Source organism: Typha latifolia, chromosome 1 (assembly GCF_019914945.1).
Source record: "Typha latifolia isolate L0001 chromosome 1, TyphaL0001v2, whole genome shotgun sequence".
In the NCBI taxonomy this organism is placed as follows: domain Eukaryota; kingdom Viridiplantae; phylum Streptophyta; class Magnoliopsida; order Poales; family Typhaceae; genus Typha; species Typha latifolia.
In genome coordinates this window covers 19,895,057-19,912,248 of record NC_133086.1, presented here as the reverse complement: position 1 = coordinate 19,912,248, position 17,192 = coordinate 19,895,057, and the positions used below count along the sequence as shown (strand labels likewise).

At 36.1% G+C, this 17,192-nt stretch overlaps 2 protein-coding genes across 3 annotated transcripts in view; one reads left to right on the top strand and one right to left on the bottom strand.

Moving 5' to 3' along the window:
• Positions 1 to 1,394: 1,394 nt before the first annotated feature.
• LOC140802752 (uncharacterized) lies at positions 1,395 to 4,029 on the top strand. Its single transcript, XM_073158349.1, has 2 exons — positions 1,395 to 1,831; positions 3,362 to 4,029. Exons 1-2 carry the CDS (start codon positions 1,578 to 1,580, stop codon positions 3,843 to 3,845), a joined length of 738 nt encoding a protein of 245 aa, XP_073014450.1. The 5' UTR covers positions 1,395 to 1,577; the 3' UTR covers positions 3,846 to 4,029.
• A 554-nt stretch (positions 4,030 to 4,583) lies between these two features.
• The window catches only part of LOC140802741 (protein OPAQUE1-like), a 33,382-nt gene continuing 20,773 nt past the window's right edge, over positions 4,584 to 17,192 (bottom strand). The window contains exons 22-39 of one of the 2 annotated variants that reach the window (XM_073158328.1): positions 15,171 to 15,290; positions 14,210 to 14,308; positions 13,488 to 13,709; positions 11,397 to 11,536; positions 11,011 to 11,122; positions 10,863 to 10,913; positions 10,681 to 10,770; positions 10,242 to 10,412; positions 9,998 to 10,150; positions 9,353 to 9,529; positions 9,056 to 9,193; positions 6,963 to 7,033; positions 6,771 to 6,870; positions 6,650 to 6,706; positions 6,516 to 6,572; positions 6,313 to 6,393; positions 6,156 to 6,238; positions 4,584 to 5,064 (exon numbers count right to left, since the gene is read on the bottom strand). In XM_073158328.1, coding sequence (XP_073014429.1) covers positions 4,929 to 5,064; positions 6,156 to 6,238; positions 6,313 to 6,393; positions 6,516 to 6,572; positions 6,650 to 6,706; positions 6,771 to 6,870; positions 6,963 to 7,033; positions 9,056 to 9,193; positions 9,353 to 9,529; positions 9,998 to 10,150; positions 10,242 to 10,412; positions 10,681 to 10,770; positions 10,863 to 10,913; positions 11,011 to 11,122; positions 11,397 to 11,536; positions 13,488 to 13,709; positions 14,210 to 14,308; positions 15,171 to 15,290 — 2,058 coding nt within the window. In that variant the 3' untranslated portion in view covers positions 4,584 to 4,928. Of the gene's footprint in view, positions 5,065 to 6,155; positions 6,239 to 6,312; positions 6,394 to 6,515; positions 6,573 to 6,649; positions 6,707 to 6,770; positions 6,871 to 6,962; positions 7,034 to 7,055; positions 7,186 to 9,055; positions 9,194 to 9,352; positions 9,530 to 9,997; positions 10,151 to 10,241; positions 10,413 to 10,680; positions 10,771 to 10,862; positions 10,914 to 11,010; positions 11,123 to 11,396; positions 11,537 to 13,487; positions 13,710 to 14,209; positions 14,309 to 15,170; positions 15,291 to 17,192 lie in introns of those variants that run through there. The other variant, XM_073158338.1, reaches the window with a different exon arrangement.

Sequence of the window (17,192 nt, the reverse complement as noted above, 5' to 3'; positions counted from 1 at the left end):
ACTCTATGCACTGTTCCGGTTATCTTATCGATGGATAAGAGTCGTCACGATCAACCAAAAAGTAGAAGATGGTCCCCAAAAATATCTCAGAGCCGTCCGATTGAAACTCCTGCCACAGTTATAAAAACTTATTTTATAATATTAAAATGTTATATATTTATCATCATCGAATATATTTCGCGATTGACCTATTTTCCGTTTTTTTCGGAGATTTATCTTATCTAATCTTATATATAACTGAGTTGGTAGGTAACTTTTCATGACCAACAAGGTCATAAGGTTTGATGGCTTGGTTCAATTCGGTTGATGGTTTGACAGTACGGTTAGTTTGAAGGAACAGCTCGACAACACAAATAATTTAGAGCAAGTCTCAGGAGCGTTTAGTTTGAAAAAATTATTCGACGACGCATATGACTTGAAGCTTAGACTAGCAGCTAAAAACTCGGTAGAGTCTAAGTACCTCTGTATCTAGTATCTAGTATCTAGAAAGAGTTGGGCCTTTGTCATGCTCATATTTAGTCTCTAAGCTAATAAAAAAATCTTATCTTATATATTAATAAAAGCATGAGCATTTGTCACGGTGGAGTCATCGTTTATTCGGGCCGTACGAGTCGGATAAGCTTGAGATGATGAATTCGGGATCAACGCCGGGAGATTCACCATCAACCGTCCATGTAATGCAACCTACACGCGTCACCATCTGGACATCTCATGTGACCATGTAGTTGGGTTAGGTTACGGACACTAACATAAGTTGCCCCCAGAAACTCACCTAAAAACCCACAATGATTGGGTTAGTCTTTTGGGGCTATTCTTTTGGTCCAATAGTTATAGACTTGGTTAGTAATATTTATTTCGAACTAGGCAAATATTGTATTAGTATTCAACTTATAAGTGAGCAGAGGACGAGAGGATAAGCAGATAAGGTCCCCAACCTGTTACTCTAATCTAATCCCCATCCTTAATTTAGTCTAATTAACTATTGAGAACAGCTAAGTAAGCACCAATGCTGCCATTATTTTTTTTTTTTGGGAAATTTATCAAATACACCCTATCTTTACCTTTAATTATCATTCATAATCATGTAGATTATTTATCATTCAATCTATTTTCTGCTTTTAATGTTTCAAAAAATAATTGAAGTTAATTTTTTCCATAGTAGTAGCTAACATAATAAAATATTTCGTTACTTTTAAAAATAAAAATATAAAATATAAAATATTGATGTTATTTTATATTTATAGTTATTTTTAACTCAGGTAAATGATGTTTAAGAAAAGAAAAAACTAATGGGCGAGTATGTTTTATGCATTTTAAGCAAGCGCAAATGATAAATATCTAAACGAGGTATGAATGTAATAAAGGTAAATGTAGGGTGTTTTTGATAAGTTTGTCTAATTATTTTGTTAATTAGCTACGAGTAGCTGTGTCTTCCCTAAAGCTGTCTCCTTTTTCCTCTCTTGCTTGTTTCATACCCTTCGTCGGAGCTGTAATGGTCATGGCGCTCTCGTGATCGAAGAGATCAGGTGAGGTTGTTGAATCCTGACTGTGGATTCGACCACACCGGGATCGGACGGATGTCGATCGCTCTGGAGAGGGGGAGGGAGATCGGACGGTCGGGGTTCGTCCGAGGGGTCACATGCATCTCGGTCTACGAGGCGGAGCCGCCGCTCCCGGAGGCGGCGGAGACTTCTAGCTCGTCGTCGATCGGGAAGAATAGCGATTGCTCTGCGGCGGGGTCGGGATCGGACGGCGAGGAGAGGGAGGTGCAGAGCTTGTACAAGGGGCCGCTCGATGTGATGGATGCATTGGAGGACTCACTTCCGATGAGGTGAAGATCGTAACTTAGGTCGTTTGTGCACTTTCCTTCATATTTTTCTTCTAATTTGGTCGTATTGATGCAATTAATGTGAGAAAGTTGCATTTTTTATAACTTTTTTGACGATCTCTGGGAGTTTACTTGCGGTGGTGTTTTTGGTCGAGCATGCTAGAGAAATGAGGTGTACATTAAGAATTTCTTCGACGGATACCTTCTTTTTGGCCGTAGGAGAAAGCTAATTTTTCTCATTGAAATTTCTACTGATTACCTGCTCTAGTTATCAATCTTTCATACTTTTTTATTTGATACAATTTTCTCACTTATGATTGAACTGGGTTTTCTCTTTCTTATACATAAATTATTTTGTGGAAAATGATTTACTTTTCTGGTGCCGTGAGTTCGTGCATGTGCTTAAACTTTTGCAATGAAATATCTGTTGGTTATGGAACATCATTTCAAAATAGATCTTTCTCGAGATTTAAAAAATTAAATCCTCTATTTCTTATAACTGTTCTTGTTGATTCACATCTCATTTTATTGAAACCTTAATGGCTGGAACTTGGCTATGCTAATGGTACATCTATGGTGACTGGTGATGTCTGGCAGCAAATAGTTCATCACTTCTTCATGGATTATGTTGGGTTTGATTTGTGATTGTACAAGCGCCTTAATACATGACATATGTGAGTACCAAGATCTGATAATACTCCTAAGCTATTCCTTTCAGAACCTTTCTTTATTTTATTTTTCTTTTTTTGCGCCAGGATGAAACTTTGATTCGACCACTGGAAGGTAAAAGGAAGGTCCTCTCTTTGTTAATAACATACCATGCACCATGAGGCATGAAAGCTGGTTTAGCAATATTAATCCTCTTATTAGCCTTTGGAACACATTGTATGCATCCAAGAGAGATGCTGCATATATTTGTTGGAATGTTGTTTGTTGTTGTTTAAACTAGATTGACATTTATTAAAATGGGTTCTTTTGATGCATACTGCAAAAGTTTTCATTGAGTATAAACTAAGTTGAGAAAGATCAGCTTGCATAACTTCTGATACTACACTTAAAACTCTTCAGTAATCCCATGATCCACTAACGTAGCATGCATGTATATATTGCATAAGCTGGTACCTGATTTGAGTTGCAGAGATTACAACAGATATGGACTAGAAACTGTGTTTTCCTTGTAACAGCCTATCAGATTGTCCTAAAACATGCATGACCTAAATATGATGCATGTAGTACACTATCAAACATATCTTGCTGTTCTATACTGACAGTTGGATGCTTCTTACAATGAATTATATATGAACTTTTTATTACTTATATTAATTTTGTGATCCGTTGCTGTCATAATACTTGCTTTGACAAGGATCTGTCCTCTCATAAGTCCATTTGTGGAATGTCTCTGTTTCACTCATGATGTGATTTTTTTTGTTTTCACTAAATAATACGTCAAAGTGATAGTTAAATGTTGCATTTTATAGATAATCATGTTACTGTCTGTGGTTTACTGAAGGGTGATTCCTTCACTTTTGGCAGGCGTGGCATATCCAGGTTCTACTGTGGCAAATCTAAATCTTTCACCTACCTTGGAGATGTATCTTCATCTCCTTCTGCTAAGGACCTCAGTAAGCCAGAGAATGCCTACAGCAGGAAGCGGAAAAATCTACTTTCTCTCAGTATTATGTGTGACAAGCCACAAAAGGAACAGTTGACTGCCATGGAAGGTGGCATTGCCAAGAGACTCACAAATTCCAGCAGGAGCATGACAATTCCCATTGGCAGGTGCAGCTCAGGCAGCATTGGCAATAGCAGCGAAGAAGAGCATGAGCCATCTAGGGTGCTTCCTCCCCTTCACCCACATGGAAAACCTCATACTACTGCCACTGTTGCTTCACCACTCAGTTCTTCCCCACTTCAAATATCATCAATTCCTGCAAGATCATTCTCGATGATGGATCTGCGAGTAACGAGTTCAAGTTGCTCTTTTGCTCCTATGGATAAGAACAAGAGGACTCAGTAGCTTGAAATTATTTTGTTTGCCTTGTAGCCTATCTTCATTCTTAGATCTTGTTGCCATGTAGTAGTTAGGTAATAACTGGGAGGTTGGAGGTTGTTGAAGGGATGTTTATAATGCTGGGAATGAGCTATCAGCCTCATTACGTCTCCTTATTAGTGATATTGATGTATAACGTCCTTTTGCTTAATTATATTCTATTAAGATTTAACCCCCAAAAAAAAAACAATTGTTTCATAGTTGTGGTACGTCATCTCATGTAGATAGCCTTATAGCTTGTGGCCAAGAAGCTTTTAATTATGTGCACAGCTTGGAAGATTGATCATCTTGCAAAACCTCTGATATGGCAATCAAAGTACAAAATTCTGTATCTCAAGATCGGTTGATCAATTCACATTCGCATGTTGTAACATCCTTCAATGATAGGCCGTTCGAGGGAAAACATACACCAGAGACATCAGAGGCAAGCACATTGACTAGAATACGAATCCAACTTGATACTCGACAAGCTACTGTGTCTAATTTTGAGCATTTTTGGTCATAGGTTACTAGTTTTTCACTTGGCAGGTCAGAACTATCTCAAGACGAAAGAAAACTTACTTTAGTCAAATAGTGTGCCGCTGCCAGTGCCCCAGTAAAACAATCATTAGCAGCTTGGGTGAAAATCAGACATAAATCAAGGATTCATCAGCAGCTCTAACCTTGAGAGAAAAGAAAAAAAAAAAAAAAACCAAAGCAGAGACATTTAATAAATAAGACCACATATTTCATTGCTATAATAAAAGTGAAACGTTTTACACCAAGGATTACATTTCATGTTCTCTCTCAACTGACAACAAAGATTAAGTGGAATGACGGGCCACGAAATAAATATGGCCACACATGCGTGTTACAGTTTCATAGTCGACTGTAGTCCGCAGCCTTGACATGGTACTCAGATGTGAATCGTTGGAGCAACAATTGTTGCAACAATCTCCGAATTTCAAATTGCTGGAGCCGGATACGTGCGTCTGCAATTCTTTACAAACCCTGTTGCGGTGCAACAGAGTAGCATAATACATCTAACATTAGTTACATGTTGCTCTTCAACTAGGCTGGCAGGAGCTCTGGATGCCAGACTAGAAACTGAGCAGCTGGAAGCTGAGACAACGATTGCGGAAGTTCAACACCTGTAGTATCTATTACTGGAATAGCCTTTGATATATCTTCTGTGGAGAATGGTATGCTGCAGCAAAGAAAAGGAGGTGCAAATAATGAGAAGTCAAACAAACTGCTTTCACATTTCATAAAGCATGTCCTAGAGACAATACAGATAAGGTAGGTCAATTTAGGTTGTAGGACAATGCTAGAAAGACTCCGCAGATATGATGGACAACAAGCCTAGTAGGCAAATACCTAACTTTCCCAATAGCCAAATAAACCAAACGTCCACCCAAGCATCTAGAACTTCAAAATCAGTTGCAACTATATGTGAATGCTTAAGTTTCAGACAAAGCTTAGCAACATTGGATTGGACCAACTAGATGAACCCAGTTAATCCCAAATCAGTTACTCTAGCCATCATTTTCAATGTAAACAAATCTACTATGCATAATCATTCAGGTGTTTCTTTGAGAACTACTGAACTGAACCAGCCTTTTAAGCTAATTCAGTTCAAAATAAATCATGATTCAGGTTGCCGCTAGTTTTGCCACTGAAGGTTTGTGATGAATGAGTTGAAGCAGTGGAATTCCTTTGCCCCTTATTATGTTGATTGTCTGCTAATTTAGAACACAGATCCCTGTCACTCTATCTTGTTTTGCATAATTTGATTCATCAAGTCTGGAAACTATGATATTTATTCTTTAACTTGTTTTGGCTTCTCAAGTGTGATGAACTTTGTGGGTCAGGAGAGAAGGCAGAATGCTGAAAAGGCGAAATTGCAGCAGAGGCTTCACAAAGAAGTGAAGTGGGCAATGAACAGAAAATCACTCTCAGACCCTTATATTCGGAAGACTTGAGGCAGGCAAAGAATCAAGTGAGCTATGCTTATCCTTTTCTCCGAGTATTAGGAAGTAGCATGGTGCATTCATACTCCCAGTGGAATTTTTGCAAGAGTATATTCATCAACGTACTACATATTAGACATTATTGCTTTCCACAATAGATTTTTATTAGATTTTGTCGATGTCTACTATATCTGGATTTTGAAGAAGTCCAGCCCATTAACATTTCAAGACTACCATTTCAATATTTGGACCCAAACCGAATATATTACATGAAAAACAAAAAGGCACAGACCAGCAAAAGCTAACTAAATCAGCTGAAATAACAAACCTTAGATCATCATCCAATAAAAATGAGTTCGATACAACATTCTGAGAATCTTTGTTAACCATCTCCCTCATTGTTGCAACAACCTGTCATATTTAACACTGTTAGCAGAACTTGCAGTAAGAATATGGAATCATAGATCTCAAGTCCATATACAGGCCTCATTTGAAACGCTCTGGGTACTGTACTTGTCATCCCAGTACATTGTGCATATTCTGTAAATCTGCCGAACACTTAAGGCCTGTTCCAATTCAGATGAGAATAAAAAATTGCTTGGTTTAATCACTTTATGAGCTGTGAGAATCAGTTCACTGAGAATAAATTAATAGCACTACAAGTTTTATTTGGCTGAAGTAAACATACCGGGCAAAGATCTTGCCTTATCTCTTCGAGAGACTTTTTCCGCTTCTGATGTATGACCTGTTTCATCCATCAAGTACATAAGAAACTAGACCTCAAGAATCAGAATCTGTTAATTTCTGTAAGGACTGCAATACCAGAAAGCCAACAGCTTGTCTAATGAAATTCAGCTCATGCCAAGAGGTCCCTGCAAACTAAAGAGAGGGGCAAATTAAACTTGTGAAGAAATAGCAAAAGAGCTGGAAAATTAGTAGTCACCTCTTCTGTGACATCAGCAATCCACTTCTCCAGCAGTGCTAGCCCAGACTTCACATACTCCCCGTTGGAGAAAGTGCAACATTCACGCCGAAGAAGCAGACTAATGAGCGTGAGAGAGTATGGATTAGTGGTTACAGTATGGAGCTTTCATTTAACTAATACAAGTTCTTTAACCTTCAGATAAGCTTGTACCTATTAAAAAGCTGGATATTGATGAATGAGAAGAGCTGGGTGATGAGCTTGCGAATGAAAAAAGAAGGCACCTATACCATTTATTTAATAATATTAAAAAAAGCAATTACAGATTTCTGTAGCATCTGAGAACAAGAAAGCTGTGTACGATGATGAAGTAATGGTTGAACCAAATGAACGCTCACATCCTACATAAGACTCAACCACATAACAAGAGTTAACCCTGTCAAATAAAAGTAATTCACTTAATAAAGTGCAAGTACATGTAACAGAAGTGAGAATATGCTAAAGCAAAAGGATTATAAGTTGTAACAGCTAACGTTCCTTACTTTCTTTTAAATGCGTACTTTAATATAAGAATAATTACATTAAAACCTCTTGAAATATTGATTTTCACATGCATCATCTCAAATTTTTTGGTACACCTAAACTCTAAAACATCTGTCATCATTTACGGTGTTAATAATAAACATCAAATTATCATTTTATTCTCATTTTTGCCCCTTTCTTTTCTCTAAAACTAAAAGTAAAATGGGTCCTAGAGTGCTCAAATTGATTGCGTGACACAAATGTTACCTTTTAACGAAAAATCTAATGGAAACTAATGAAAAGAGCATTTTGGAGATTTTAGATAGTTAAGGGTGTCACATGAAAAATAAATGAGGGAGTCCATATGGAAATGCGCAACAATATAGGAGGTCTAGGAACAATAGTTTAATATATTAGCTAAATCATATATACGTCAAACCAATGTTAAACTTACACTTTTTCCACCTTTGACTTGTAAAATGTTGGGTTAATTACACCTAGAGGCCCTAAATTATAGCTCACTTTTACATACACCTCTTTATTTTATTTTTTTTGTAATATTGACCTCCACAACTATCTAGTATCTCTCACCCCTTAATTGTGTTAACAAAAAAGGTCCAATAATCATCTTAACCTCAATTTTTCTCTCTTCTTGCTCTAAAATAAGAATAAAATGTTTCATAAATGGCCTAAAATTGATCACATAATAGTCACGTGATATTTTTTAACAGAAAACTATCTAATGGATAACTAATGAAAGAGGCATTTCGGAGGTGTCACATAGTTAAATGGGTCAATAAGTCATGAAAAATAAATATAGGGTCTATGTGAAAATATGGGAAATAGTTTGAGGGGTTTAGGGATAATTATCCCTAAAATTTTGTACTTTGTGCCAGTGCATAGAAAAGAAGAATGTAGTGGGGTTTCCATGCAAATTCACCAACAAATCAACAAATTATGTAACAAAGGATGGTGACTGTAACATTTGACATGATAACTAGCACCCAATTGTTTAATCAGATGACCATGCTAAGAGAAGCCAAGACCTTGACTGTACTGTTAGGACGTTTATTCAAGCACCTATAGGGAAATCTTTTCCCCCTTCCTCGTAGGTTGTGATAAATTTCCTTATGCACGTCAAAGATGCTGGCAAACAGAACAGGCCCAAGATATTTCATAGACAACTTGAAGAATCTACAAAAATTGTTTAAAACCTGAATAGTAAGGTACTAAATTTACAAGTACCAGAGCATTTTCAATATCAAAAAATTTTGTGGTCAGGAGCAAGATCTTCCTTTTTGTCAGACATGAGAAATCATTTTGTTCTTTCAAAAACCATCATGCTAAATCGTGTGTATTAGGAGCCCAAAAGTGTAACTCAAGAAATCCCGGAAAATGTTCCATTGCTTCAATGCTAAATCATGTTGCATTGCTTCCTTCAAGGATGAAAATTATTTCTCGTAAACCTGCTATTGCACATGAAAGAGAGTGCACAGTAACACAGGAAGATTAGTAGTCCAGCATCCACTCTTAATACACCCTTGATCATAGTAAGTCCCATAATACTTTTAGAGCTCAAGAGGACTGGTTAGATTTTAAAGGGCTAACAAAGCATTTTAAGAAAATCTGAATTAGTGGAAGGATCATTACTCAGGTCACAGGTAATTAATCTAAGAAAAGAATAAAGTAACAACCAGATCGATAACAGTACATTAAAAAAAAATAAACTGCAACATTTACAAGTAAATAGTTCACAAGGTAGAAAATAGGTTGGAGAATCTTACATAATTTTGGCGTAAACGATTCAGAAGTGAATCCAAGAATTTGTTGATGCTGTCCCAGTGAGTGTTCAATGGCTGTTGAGCACCACCACCAGGGGATTTAGATGTTCTTCCAGAGGTTGCTCGAGTGGATTTCGGAGCCTTCATAAAGATGTTCTTAAACAATAAGTAAATATAGAACATCGTCTTTCTTAAGAAGTTAGAAGGCAAGAACATGTTCAACTAGCAATGAAAAATTTACTGAAGCCTTGTGCGACTAAACAATACAAGAGTTCAAACAAAAACAACCAACATAAGAACCTGAATGCAAAGGCCTAAAAGTGGTAATATCTCTTTCTTCAGATTATCCCTGATCTGTCCAAAAATCTTCTCAACACAAGCAGTTAACTGTTGTTTGAACAGTATAGCTGGGTATCGTGCATCAACATGTGTCAACCCATCTTCAGCTCCAATAAGCTTTGAAGGAGATTTCAGAGTCTGAAATGAACATATCCAATTAAATCTAGCAGACATGATCATCAGAAAATCTAAGTTGGAAAAGGAATCATAAGAAAGTATCAGGCTATTTGTCATGAACGCTGCATGAAGGTGAATTAAAATAGCAGGACAAGGTGTCTGAAAAGAGTACTATTGCGGATAACAAATACTAAATTCCCATAGGTAGACCTATTCTTTATGTCATATCTTCACAACAATTCTTCAACGCACTAACCAACCATATCTCCTAACCATCTTCTCAAAAGAAAAAATGTCAAATCTATTTTGTACATAAAGAGTGAGTGGTAACTAGTATGAAATTACCATCACATAACAAGCAATAGCTTAATTGACTCAACACAGTCAGACAAATTTCAATACTCAAAATAATATCAAAGCCTGCATATGAGAAAAATGAAGGATAATACAACTAATGCTGGAGCCAAAAACAATAGAAATGTCACTCACTTGCACTATCTTCCCGCCCAAACCAATAGACCCTGCAGAACGTCGGGAAGGTGTTGTAAGAAACCCATTTGATCTTAGGTTCCTCTGCAACAGGCATAGAAGGGCAGATGTATTTGCCAACCAATAAGGCAAGCTCTCATCCCCTTCATCCTCCTGAATGTGTGAAGAACACAAGTTCTTAAAGTGAATCCATAATAGAACTGGAATGAAAAAAAAAGAAAAAGAAAATGGAATGATTACCAACCTTTAGGACATCATTGATTGCCTCAATTATGTGGTCAAAAATAACTGTCCTCTCAGCTTCAAAGGCACGCCAATGCAGAAGGCATTTATATATTATGCAGGCTGCAACTGGTTTACTGTCCCTGAACCCCAGATTTTCTCTAATACACCTCAAAAGAAGTTCATGATTTTCCTACAATAACGACCTTGCTTCAGATCAGTCTAACCAAAGGGTACAAATGAATTTTTAAGCACATTCAACAGCTAAAAAAATATTTCTATTCATCAGTTTGAAATAGATTTAGAGGGAAAAAAGAAGAAAAAATCACGATGAACAAAGCAGAAGATATAGTAACTCTATTGAATCCATTGATGATACTTAGAGCACCCTCATTAATTTAAACAGATGAATATGGAAGCAGATATTGCAAAGTCCACTTGGAACATAGAGACAAAATTACCTCATGCCGCTCAACAGCTATTCTAGTTCGTCTTGATCCTGTTAAGCCCTGTGGAAGTGGTACTAGATATTTTGTTGGTGTTGGGGTTTCCTGGAAATTAGATTTAATAATTGTAACCTGCTATTTATCAAAAAGGTAAAAAAGAATTGAATTTGAAACTCAACGAACAGATTTAAACTTACAAATATAGATTTCTGGTTGGTGCTTGGAAGCATGAGTGCACCAGAATAATTCTGTTAATTAAAAGAAGAATCAATAAGTCATCAAATAGAGCCTTGCAGTCATATTTAGCAGAGAAAAGACAAAAAAATTTCTGAAGAGCTATAAAACCTCAGAGAATGGTTTCACAACCACAGAATGGTTATCTGCTGGAGACATGCTGAATGCTTTTTGCCTAAGAATATGGTTTTCATTTTCTTTGTTTGAGAGTTTCTCTGACAACCTGCAAGATATAGGAAGCATAAACATTCGGTAAAGAAATGGAATGTAAGAGAAAAAACAAAAGAAAAGCAATCCAATGTAGGTTCATAAACATCAAAGATACTTAGATGCTTGGAATAAATCGTACAGTTCAGAAGTAGTACATCAAACAAAATCATAATAATGGTTAAATTTGCCTAGCAGAAAGCATGAGAAAACACAAAGGTGAAAACTAAATGCAGATGCTTGGACAACTTCTCCATTAATGTTAAACATAGTTCGATAAGAAAACATACTTGTCCAAATTTTGCTGAAGCTGTCTACATTTTCCTTCCACATCTTGCAACTTCTCCAAAGTATCATCACTACATTTTCGAGCTTCAAGTAGCTCATTTTCCAATTCAGTGTTCCTTTTTCCCAAAAGTTCAACTGATTTCTGCAGAAAAGCACCAAAGAAATCTCCACCTTAACATTCATAAAGCCAGAAGGAGAGATGATTGGTAGCACACGTAAGAGTTTGATCACGTCTTCCTTATCATGATATAAGGAAGAGTATGACATGACTATGTAAGTTACAAATAGCTAGCAAAGTAACTAAACTTAAAGTTGAAATTTTCGGGCAAAGTAATTGGAAAAATACAATAGAATTAATAAGCAACAATCTAATATCTCTGAACAAGCTAGAGAAGTATTTCCTGTTCTTCAAAAATGAAACAACACACATCCACACTAAGTGCTGAGTCACTGCCTCTTCTAAAAGCACAGCATAATTATAACACCTGCCATATACTTTGTCTACTATGTTTCACTTTACCTGGGACAACATTAAAGGAAGCCAATTACCTCAAGTCAGGAGAATGTATATATAAACCTTCTTCACTAGAGGGTGTAGATGAACCACGTAACCCAAGTTTGACCAAGCTTGGCTCAGCTTGTACTTATTAGGAACCAAGTTCATGATGAGCTTATATTTGGCAGGCTCAGGCTTAAGTTCGCTCCAATTTAAAGCAATTTTTCTGTTAATGATAATCTTACTCAAAAAAAAAAAAAAAAAAAAAAAAAGAAGCGCGCTCATGATGGTTCAAACAAGCTGTGCCAGGACCTTTGGTAAAAGCACACAGCTCCAACAAGCCGTGCAAGGACCTAGGAAATGCAGATGCTTCCAGTTTTGTTGTTGTTGAGAATGTTCCTCAAAAATTAAAAAATAATAAAAACAAAAACAAAAAATGAAGCATGCTTATGATACGATCAAACATTTGGAAGAAACAAAGCTCCAACAATTTGTGCCAGCACCTAGGAAACATGGATATTTCCATACTTTTGTCATATCCGTATCGAATACGATATTCATCGGAGACATATTAGATACTTCTTTAGAATATCCAAAGTTTTAAAAATAAAATTAATATTGTGATATTCATAGATACTTTTTGGATACCTCCAATATGGAGTCAAATCAAATAAGACTATTACCTTTCATTTTTTATCGGATCTAGAAGGTTTCTTTTTGTAAATAGAATCATGCATGTTGTGCCTTTCAATCATGATTTTTTTCGTTTATTTTATGACCAATATTAGAAATCACGTTACAATGGTCAGTTTCTTTTGATTTACAAATCGAATTTATTTGTTTATCTTACACCTTAGTTAGTAATATACTACATCATGTAATAGTTTTTTGTTACGAATTATAGTTGTTTTAATTCATAAATTAGAGGTCTCCACATATAAAGTTGTAAAGCACATGATTTCACTGATATATATGATTCCTCAATTAAAAAATTTTAAGCACATGATTTCACTAATATATATATATATATATATATATAGCTGTGTGGGGACATAAATATATACATATATGAGGCACGTATCCTAGGCGTATCACATCGTATCTGTACTGATGCTTCATAGGCCAACACAGGATATGTGATAGAAAGGCATGCCCATGTATACCTTATATGAGTCAACTGATTACTAAGCAAGCCCAAATTTGTGCTCAATCTTGGATGGCTAAATAAACAAGCAAGTTCAAATCAAGCTGGAAATTAGATTAAAGGTAAGATGGAGAAAATCTAATTTAAAAATCTTCCCAGGTTAGATAGCCAATGCCCTATTGATAATATATGCAAAGTATCTTTCAGTAGGAAACCTTATATAAAAGCGGAATATGATCTTATTTAAATTTAGTTATATGGTAGAAAAACCTTGACTAGTTTGATAAGTGAATAGAAAGAGCAATCCTTAAAGAAAACAGTACGATTAATTAATGTGATCATACTGAATTACTGATAACTCCCAGTAAACTGAGGATGCCTGTTATAGAAGACCAAATATCCACTTTATGAACTCAAGACTACTATTTTACCCAGCACATAATTTTGCAATACCTTGAGGTAGTCATTCTCCTTTTTAACTTCTACCATCTCTGCAAGGTTCTTTTGCAAAATTGCAATATCTTCCACTGAACGATCCAACTGACTCTGAAGTAATACACTCTTGGCACATTCATCAGCAGCAGTTAATTTGGCTCCAGCGCATTCAGCATTGGATGACTTCAATGCTTTTTGAAGCTTCACAACTTCTGCCAACTTTGACTCCTCACTTGCTGCCTGCAGTTTTAAAGTCCAAGATACAAGGAAATAACACAATGGATCATAATAAAGCAGCAATCCACTTCCCCAATCTAGATGCGGAAGTTTCAAGAAACATTAGAGAATTACTCCAAGAGAGATAAAGAACATAATGGTTGAGAAAATTGTGCGACACAATTCCCTGATTGATGATCCATCCAGCCATTGACAATACCAATTATATCTGTTTTTCTGTAATTTCGTGGACCAATCCATAGAGCTTCTACTTTCATATACAATATCCTAGTAGTTTCATTTCTAATTATTCCATTGGTTTACAGCTTGTTCATGAGGTGAAATGCTTGCATTCATCTGAAAGCAACCTAGGCAGGAACAATGAGCTGTAACAGAGTGTGGCATCTACACAACTTGAATTTTTCAATATAGTAACTATTAGTCTAAACTAATTATACCCAGAATAGCAGTTACCATAGCTAGGTTACAATAAAAGTAACAGCTGGAAGGCAAAAAATTGTTACCCGCAGCCTTTTCTCTAGAGTTAATCTCCATGTAAGGTCTTCCAATCTCTTCTCAAGTTTGTTCTTAGCTTCACGTAAAGCACCAGCTTCATTTGCAGCCTAAAAATTTCCAAAGAAAAAAGATTATGACTCTTGACCTCAAAATAGCACAAGCAAGAAAACAGCCAAGAAAATAAAATCATGCATGTTGTATAGCATATAAGAACCAAAAATCAGAACCCTTTAAATTATGAAGGCATCTTGCCAGAGGCACATAGCATCACGCGGAGAAAAGGAGGGTGAGGACGTGCAGGACCATCATTTAAAGATCCATTGCCGGCAAAAGGTAGTGAGATAGCAAGACTAGAATCAGCAGTCAATAGAACCTCCGATGTATTCTCCATGCATGTACGAGTATGGTTTAACACAATACGGAAACACAATATCTCATGTTCTGGCTGGAATGTATAGTGCCAGGTGATACTAAGCCCTTGACTACTTTAGTTTACCAGAAAGAACCCACAAACAACAAAACAAGTTCAGATGGGTACTTGAATATGTGGCTGCAAAAGCTGGACATTTTTTAGAGGATTGGATCTAAGAAATAAACAACTACTTGCACCTAATACTCCAGCCAAGTTTGTATTACAGAAGTGGCTAACAAAGGGAATTTTTCATCTTGATCCAATATCAAGCATTAGACAACTAGACAAAGGAAGACTCAGTTCTGAATAAGCATAGAATTGAAAAAAAAACACCAAGAAAGGTCTACAATACCAATATGCAACTATTACAACCTTACAGGGAATAAATTGCATGCTAGGAAGTAGCAGATAGGGCATATCTGAGCTAATTTAATATGGTTTAGACTTTAGACTGGGTTACAAGAATAAATAACAGCTATGTGCATGTAGAGTTGATGTGTCTGAATTAGCATATACAATAAAAGAACATAGCTCATTGCAGCAAAAAATTTCTTTACCAATTTAAGCCTGCGCAGCTCCCTTCTTGCAAGTTTTTGTCGCCAAGCACATTGAATGGATATTGCTGCATATCGGTAATGCTGGAAGGCCACATGTACCTTCCTCTTTCTCCATGATGCCTGTGAACATGAGAACATAATAACAACAACTTATCAAAACTGAATATGTATAATACACTAATGTTTCCTAAGGGTGGTTTTTATAATAGAAAAAAAAAGCGAACTTCAATGACAGATAACATCAAGACTGAAAGTCTAAAACTGCTAGTTGTGTATTAATTGTCTCCATAATATTTGACAAAACTATTAGTAGATCTGGGGGGGAAATATGAAAGGAAAGGACAAGAATCTGAAAAGTATATCCAACAAAAGAATAAGAAGTGCCAGGTCATTGCTTATAAGTAGGGGTCTAAAGTCTAAACGAGCTCAAGCTTATTAATATCAGGTCAAGCTACGCTCAATTAAGGGTCATCTACAAAAATTACCTTCCAAATAAGTTGAGTTTCTGAAAACCACTAGCATTATTGCAGAGAACATTTATTACAAGAACTTCTCTAACATATCAATTTTCGAATGTGAGACTAAATAACCCGCCTTTGCAATGTACATATAGTAACGTAATAAACATTACCATGGAGATTCAAACACCCGTAACCTATATAAGAGGAAAAGGTCTAACCATATGTGCTATCTAGCAATTCCAAAGCACCAATGGTAGAAGGCAAGTGACAGATCTAGCATTTTTAAAATATAAAAATAAGAAATAATCGTATATGATATATCATATATAAAACTTATAATAGTACAATTTACAACCAAAACAACAAAAGATCACAATTTGCAAATATGTATATATATATACATAGACATACATGTATATTTAATTAATGCATCTAAAAAAAATTAATAGTAGTGGATGCATGCTAGCCAGTGAGGGAGAGAAAACAGAGAGAAGAAAAGGAAAATAAAAGTGATGGTTCCCAACGTCAAAGAGGAGAAAAAATAAAGGAAGTGGTGATTCCCAACGTCAGAAAAGAAAGAGAAGACAATAAGGAAGTGATGGTTATCAATGTGAGAGAAAGAAAAGAAAATAAAGTAGTGCTCCCAATGTCACATACACACATACACATGGCCCGCGCTCATTTTTGCTTGCCGCTGCTCGATTTCGACCTGCTATTACGCCAGAAAGGGCCGCCTAACCAACCAAGACTGCCTTGTTGGCCCAACCTCCAAATCACTGTCACCTACTCCATTTGCGAGGCTGGCAATGCTCCCCCTGCCAAGGCAGCCACCTTTGCTACTTTCTAAAATGCCAAAATGAACTGTAAATTTGTGTAATATTAATATACAAAAGTATATTGATCTAATTTGATCCAGCTCTAGTGAGCGAAACCTAGCTCAAGCTCGACTCAATTAATAAACGAGCTCAAGTTTTGAGCTTGAGCTCGGTTCCTTTATTTAGTTGCAACTAGCTCGATCCAAGACAAAAACGAACAGAGCTCAAGTGGCTTGCAAGCTATCAAGATTATTTTACACCTTTACTTATAAGGGCCTCATGAAGCAAGAAAGTTACTTCCAATTAACGTAATATTACAGGGATACCTTACTATAAATATTCCAAAATTTACTAGAAATTGAGTGTTGCATAAGAACTTAAGTTGTACCTGTTTGAATCAAAGCTTTTCTCATTTGATAATAATTTCCTCTATAAATCTCTCCAACCAATTATTATGTCTAATCAAATAAATATCTTGACAATAGATTATGGACATCAGCTCATAGCAAATAATTCTACTGCACTTATCCGTAGCATGCACATAGTTACTGTATATGTTTGATGTACAAGTTGATTGAGTTCATTACAAAGGTCACCTGGAGTTTCCCGGTGTAATTTGTTCACTGCTTTCTAGTTATTACTGCTCTTCTATCATTACACAGTAATTCAGAAACTACGGCCCTGAAGCATCAGTCCCAAATCACAAACGCAATTGGAATTGATATGTTTGAGTTCAAACTTTAAGG